Source organism: Pholcus phalangioides, unplaced genomic scaffold, assembly GCF_987345545.1.
Source record: "Pholcus phalangioides strain wild (caught in Gottingen) unplaced genomic scaffold, Ppha-v1.0 ptg000041l_1, whole genome shotgun sequence".
NCBI lineage: Eukaryota > Metazoa > Arthropoda > Arachnida > Araneae > Pholcidae > Pholcus > Pholcus phalangioides.
Genome location: NW_028301627.1, coordinates 5,887,980 through 5,895,642, shown reverse-complemented (window position 1 = coordinate 5,895,642; position 7,663 = coordinate 5,887,980). Strand labels below are relative to the sequence as shown.

Here is a 7,663-nt window from a genome sequence, read left to right as displayed (position 1 = left end):
GAAAAACATCGTGACTTTTATCAAACCATGTATGATAAAGTTAAAAGTTACCTATTTAGACATAACTTTGCCACCTGGCGTCGACCTGGATTAACCTGGATGTTTTTGGGATCTAGTTCTATGTCCTCGACTTGCTTATACTGGTTAATGTATGCGGTTTTCTCCTCGTTTGTCACACAGTTAGTCGGCCAACCAGAGGATTCCTGTTTGATCTTGAGGAAAGCATTGATGTAGGGGGCGAATAGACCCTCCTGCGATTGCTCAAAATGGTAAACCTGGAAAAAACAATTTACGGATTGAAAACAATATCACATTATATGGATTAACGTTAAAAACTACAAAAAAAAAAAGTGATGAATAAAACAATTACCTCGTATATCTTCTTCACAATGTAGCCTTTTTCAATGGCCTTTTTGATCTCTTCAGAAACCCATGTACCTGTGAGACTCCTCTCTTCATCATTGTGCTGACATTCTTTAGATAATGTTTCAACACACGAACGACATAGGGGAAAAGTCAGTTTTCCATTAGACCTAGAAAAAAAAACATTTTTTAATAAATGAGTAAATAAATATTTAGAAAAAACACTCAAATAATAATAATTTAGAGGGGAAAAAACACGCTCTATTTACCTGTATGGGAGAACGGGTAGGTATAAACCTCTGGGTGCTAAAACCTTGCACTTTACTATACCGAAATATGATGATAGGTCATCGAAATCTTCTGTGACAATCCGTGGATGTCCGACCGGATATCTGGAATGGAAAAAACCATCGATAATCTTTTTTTTAATCAATACATTAAAATTTATTTATAAAAAAATAATTAAAGTACTCACTTGCAGTACTTATTGACCCACGGGTACAAAGACGTGAAGTCAATATATTTTGCAGTGCCTTGATAGAAGAGCTTGGTAGCATTGGTCCTTCCACCATAGAATGCGTCTCTGGGTTCTAACCTACCAACAAAGTTGAAGTCCGTCAAGAAATTTTTCAAATCTGTGTCCGTTTTTTTCTGGGCACTGAAATCGTGCTCCCATATAATTTCAAGATTGAAACCCCCTTGTCGTAACTTTTTTTCTTTCTCTATGGTCTTTTTGTGGAGTTCCCACATATAATTTTGTGTGGTAGGATTCATCATGTCTTTCTCGAAACATTGAGGACACCCATGCCAATAGCAACCTTAAAAGATATAAAAAACAATAATTAGTGAAAATAGTTCAGAAAATAAACTAAGAAATGTAGTAAAACAAAAAGTAACTTAAATGTCGCTTACCATGAAACAAAAATATAGTGTTTGTTTCGACACAGAATCCGTCCACGCTGAGTCCGAGAATTCGTTTTTCTCCTGTTCCGTTTCTTGAATGATTTATTTTCATGCCATTTTTGTGATTGAGATATGATAACCATTCAACGCCTAGTCTGCTGCTGTTCGTTTGGTTGACATAGCCTGATACAGGCACCATTCCAATTGACCCCTCATCAATGTATTTAGACCTATAGGTCGCCATACAGGCCGCGGCAATGGTCAGATATTGGAAGGGGTCAACACCCGTTAATTCCAAGAACTCATCTCGAAACTTCAAACAACATCGCCGAAGAATATCAACGTCTGACCTAAAAGAAATTAGAAAAATAAAAATATTCATTATAGCTTTGGAAAACGATAAAGAAATAAATCATATGCAGCACAAAAAAAACTTAATTGCAGTATTCGTACATTTCGTCTCGGAAGACGAATTTTTCACATTTTCTCTTTTCATACCAGACGTCAAATTTTGCTTTGATGTCGACAGCGTAACCTTCAGGATTATAGAACCTTTTGTCGGGAAGCGCTTCATCATAGTCCTGATTTTCTGGTCGGTTGAAGAGATGGGGGAAGAACCCTTTCTTCAACTCTTCAAAACCAAAAGTCTTTGGAAATTTGGATAAGGCCATGGGGAGAAAGTTGAGACTGTCTATAATTCGAATATTTAGACTGTCCAGACGCAAAGCCATGATCTTGGAGCCGCAAGGTACAACAGATGGCTTGACTCCTTGCTCCAAGAGATATCTATAAAAAAATCATGTAAAAAAAATTTAACATTAAAAAAACCACATAAAATGCATGCATGTATATAAACATTGAACTAAATATACATATATATATGAGAATGATATATCTAAAAATTAGAGGTTTGACAAAAAAACTTACTTGAGCAAAAATTGACCATCGAACCCCTTCATGTTGTGTGCGATGGCTGTAAATCCCTTATGTTCCTTGCAAAAGAGCCAGATGCAGAAATCAACGATGGCGTTGTAGCCACGAAAAACGAACTCCGTTCCATCTGAATATTGTGCCATAGCAAAGTTGATAATATGTTCGCCGGAAGATTGGTCTGTTTCAAAATCGAAAAAGATGAGCTTTTTCGATGGAGACTTTGGATTCTTCTGCTTCAGTGAGCACAGATGACTTTCATCGAGATGAAAAACTTGACAATTATTGCAATATTTTTCCCCCACAGACGTGCTCACCACGGGGTCGCTCTTTTTCTACGAGAAATTTTTTGCAAGATTGACATTCATAAAATTGCTGACAGTAACTGGCATTCTTGCCTCCAAGGTTCTTATGCCTAGCAAAACAACCATCTGATCTACAAATTCTATGGCAGTCTTTGCAGTGTTGAGCGTGAGTGGTGATGCAAGACTCGTCGAAGCAGGTGTTACATCTCGTAGCACATTTGTGTCTCTGGATATTATTGTAGGCCTTGTCGCAATCCGGACAGTAGTAAATTGACCCGTGGAAACCCTTGGGAGATGTAATCAGATCATAATGTCCATTGTGAAGCAACAAAAATATTTTTTCGTCCCTCCTGGCCGTCTTGAATACAACCTGTAAAAATATATAATAGTATCGATATATTAGCTTTACGTAGTTTTGGCTTAAACATAAGTAAAAAAAATTATAGTCATTCGATAGTTAAAACCAATACCTTATAAAATTCCTCCAAGGACTTGACAATTATCTGAACGTCTAGAACTGTGGCAAACTTTTCGATTGCATCAAACCCACAGGGACCTATAGGAACGTCGGCTTTTTGATACAGGTCCGTATCAGGAATGTATTTTGTAATTGTAAATGTATATGACGGGTTTGAATGTTACTCATGTTTACCCATGTTAATTTATGCAAGTAATTTTCCTAAAATGTTTTGTAACGTGTGTTTCAATAGGTTTACGGAAAATTCACCGCCAGGAAAATTGACCGACAACAGTTCGATGCAAGTGAGAAAGCGAGGGAGTGAGCGATTGAATTACTGAGTCAGTGAGTGAGTGATTGAGTGAGTGAGCGATTGAATTACTGAGTCAGTGAGTGAGTGATTGAGTGAGTGAGCGATTGAATTACTGAGTCAGTGAGTGAGTGATTGAGTGAGTGAGCGAGCTACTGAGTCCATGAGCGAGTGAGTGAGGGAGTGAATCAATCATTTGTGACACTACTAGGTTAAAACTAACTAATTCACTCACTTACTTACTAGGTTACTCGCTCAATCACTCTCACATACGCACTAGGTCACTCACTCACTCACATATTCACTAGGTCACTCACTCACTCACATATTCACTAGGTCACTCACTCACTCATTCAATTACTAGGTCACTCACTCACTCATTCAATTACTAGGTCACTCACTCACTCATTCAATTACTAGGTCACTCACTCACTCATTCAATTACTAGGTCACTCACTCATTCAATTACTAGGTCACTTACTCACTCATTCAATTACTAGGTCACTTACTCACTCACATACTCATTAGCTCACTCACTCACTCCTCTCTCACTGACTCAGTAACTCAAAATCGCTCACTCCCACGCTAACTGACTCACATCGAACTGTTTTCGGGGAATTGTTAGTCGGTGAATTTTCCTAGCGCTGAATTTTCCGGCGGTGAATTGTATGGTGGTGAATTTTCCTAGCGGTGAATTTTCCTAGTGGTGAATTTTCCGGACACGGTTTCAATAGGGATACACGTTCGCGTTTCAGACACATCCAAACAGCTGTTTAAAAAAAAAGGAAAATTTGTACATTCGTGCTTCTGGCATGCGGTGGACAATATCAAGTTAGTACTTTTACAGGATTGACTTGGAGAGAATCACCCGATTTCAAAATTGTATATTTCTTAAAAATTAAAAACACAGAATAAGTTATATGTGAATATACCGGGGGGGGGGGAATGTGTCTACGTTTTACGAAAAATTTCTGTTAATAGTCGATTTTAAGTGTAGAATCATTTTGAAATCGGATGATTCTTTCTTAATCACCCTATATATGGAAACCAAGGACAATACACCTCGCTACATTTCCATCTTGCATAAGAGACAATAAGTACATGAAAAAAAACAAAGTAAATATTTATATGATATTAAAAAAAATTGAATACGTTTGGAAGTCAATATCGCCTAATTAAAATCGGAGCAAGCGTTCCGAAAAGGGCTTTCGGACAGCACGTTTACTGGCAAAAAAATAGGAATGTTCCGGAAAACCAGAACATATGGTCAGCCTATGTGTAAGGGTCACTACTACTACTAAACCCAGACATGCACCTCGTCCATATTCCTTTGCGGAACCTCTAACGAATTGGTACATGCGGGAATGTGCGTGTACGTGTAGTGAAACCTGATGTGAAGTTGGTTTCTGTGTAATGCTTATGTGTAGTGCTGCCATCTTCCACCAGTTTTTCTAACTATGAGTGAAGTGTAATGATTGAATAATTAATCGTTGTAGGCCTGTTGCTCTCTGTGGCGAGACTTTTTAATGGGGAGATCGGCTCGCATTTGCGACTCGAAGTTGGGAACCACAGGAAACCAACTTCAGCCGACCACCACTGCGGTGACGGTGGGGTTCGAACCCGGATCCTCGCGACGCGAGTCCGTCATTATGACCACTCAACCACCGCAGCGGCTGTCACTGATGATTTTTTTTTTTTGGTCAAAAGGGGGTCGCGCTTCAAAAAGTTTGCGCACCACTGCCCTAGACCATTAAACTAGAAAGCCAACGAATCCTCTTCGAGATCATGTGCGCTGAACGGGGCCGTACATGGACAGCCAGATTTAACTCAGGCAGAAGATCACATTGCTGACACTGCCACCAGATGGCGATTTATTCAATAAGTCTGTCACGCATGAGAGTAATTAATTAAGACCTTAAGTGGACCATAATATTTTTTTGGCTATCTCCATAATATATCTCCTTAATATCTCGCGGCACCCCTTAGTTAATATCGCGGCGCCCTAGGGTGCCGGGGCACACCGGTTGGGAAACACTGCACTTGGTAGTAAGTTGTCCATGGCGACAGACCTAAGTTGCACTCGGTTTGAAAGAAAGGCCAAGATTCCATAAGCGGGGTTGCGCCAGATTTGGCGATTTTGCGACATCTTTTGCTGATATCATGGCAACTTCTGTCAAAAATTGAAGCGTTTTCTCATCAAACGCCAGGATTACACTATGAAAGTTTGATAAAAGTTTTTTTTATAAAACTTTAAAAATGCAACCAATAAACATATATGTTACATTCGAACGAATGTAAGTAAGCATTCAGACTTATTGGTTGTCTTTTCAAGTTTTCTAAAAGATCTTTTAAAAAAAATTAACGATTTTTGAGTGTCCATTGTGTTTATTTTGAACAAAATTAGAGTAAGGAATATTTTCATCGTATTTTTTCAAACTGTCATTAAATTTTCTCCAACTAGTATATTTATAAATACTGGATGTAGATCTTGCTTCAGTTTTAAATTCTATAATGTTATTGGAATATGGTTACTGTCATACAGAGAGCTACCACATGACGAAGCATTAAATCAGTGCTGCAAAATCAATTGAGTTAGAAGATTGTGAAGAGTTGGAGTAAAGCTGCTGAATTAGACCAGTCTTTCTCAACCTTTTTTTATTCGCGGAGCCCTTTCTGGTCTATAATTTCTATGGTGGAGTCCCGTAGGCCTATTTTTTATTTATTCATCAAAGTAACTGATTTATTTAATTTCAAACAAGTTTAAAAATAATTGCACATCTCGAAAAAAAATTAAATAATCCGAAAATAAAAGGTCGATTAGAAACATGGGTATCCAGCAAGCGTATGAGAGACTGCTCATTTGATTCTAGGGAGTTAATATACTGTGAGATACGTTTCCGGCGGAAAGATATGTACATTGGGCAACAAGAAATTACGTGGACAAGATCGTTGGCCTCGCGTCTGTTGCAAACATTGCACTCTGAGTTATTTCTAAAAAACAAGGTTCTGCCAGCAGGATGTCGATATGTCATGGTTAATCTTAAGTTCATTTAAGTTCAGTTTACAAGAAAAGTGGTGAGGGTCGGAAAATGATCAGAATCGGGATAATCCAAAATTTCCAGCTTAGTAATATTAGTAAGTAAATAAGGTGGTACAGCCACATAATCTATTACACTGTTCCGCAAATGTAAAATGACCTTCAAGGTGGCCCGTTATTCTACCATTAAGAATACTAAGGGGACATTCCTGCAAGAAATCCAAAAAAGTCTCCCGCTGTTATTTTTAACACGATCCCGTGAACAGCACCTGACTTTGAGCTTTTCAGCAGCAAATCCTTCCAAGCATTCCGGGGGAAAAAAATCATCATCGTTCCCTGTCCTTGCGTTAAAGTCACCACATAAAAATACCTGATTTCCTCTCTCATTCAAATCAAAAATTAATATTTGTAGTTCGATAAATAATCTGGTAAAATCGGATGAAGGTGAGAAGTAAACAGCAATCAGCACAAATGTTAAAATGTCCAAACTTACTTCTATCGCGATCCAGTTATCAGTAATCGTTATCACCCTCGCCCTCCATTTACGAACGGCAACGATGATACCCCCCCCCCCCGAGTGTCGGCCAAAGTTATGGGATCTGGATGCCGGGCTCTGGAAAACTTGAAAATTATGTCAAATCAAATTATTAGTATAAATAGTTGGTACCCATGTTTCAATCAAAATGAATACATCAAAATTAGATATCTGATTTAGTAAATCTGTATTTTTTGATAGTAAACCATTAATGTTCCAACAAAAGATTTGAACCGGCACACCATGATTGTTATTTCGTATATACTGGCAATCTACAAATTTATATTTAGAGTTCAAGACATTGTTATTTATTCTGGAAGGAACATTATAATTTTTTTATAGGGGACGGCCATTTACTCCAAATTTGGAGTATCAGTTAACGACTGATCATCGAGTTCGGTTGGCGTCTGTTGATCACGGTCACCAACGATATCAACAATACGATCGGAGTGACTATCATACGTAAATATGCGATCACCACAGTAAAGTTTGTTATAATTCAAACGAATATTAGTCTCACCTTTGTCTTTGAGTTCACGGGCGTACGATCGCAGCTTACTCCGGACCAGGCGGGTATGCACAGAAAAATCCTCGTCGATGTATATATTTGTTCCTTTGAGCTTCAATCGGTTTTTAAAAACAAGCTCTTTCTGTTTGAAAACTGAAAACTTACTAATCATATGTCGTGGATATTTATCACCTTTCCTACCGATTCTATGGACCCTATCGAAAGACACATGAACGACACCTAGATGATCGGCACATGTTTTCACAATCTTATTTTCCAGCTTTTCTCTACTTTCAGAAACCTCCTCCGGTACAC

At 38.2% G+C, this 7,663-nt stretch overlaps 1 protein-coding gene across 1 annotated transcript; it reads right to left on the bottom strand.

The window, feature by feature from the left end:
* Positions 1–1,700: 1,700 nt before the first annotated feature.
* On the bottom strand, positions 1,701–2,413 carry LOC149065163 (uncharacterized). Its single transcript, XM_089254307.1, has 2 exons — positions 2,194–2,413; positions 1,701–2,052 (listed from the first exon to the last, which is right to left on the bottom strand). Exons 1-2 carry the CDS (start codon positions 2,340–2,342, stop codon positions 1,701–1,703), a joined length of 501 nt encoding a protein of 166 aa, XP_089110433.1. The 5' UTR covers positions 2,343–2,413.
* Between the last annotated feature and the right edge of the window lie 5,250 nt (positions 2,414–7,663).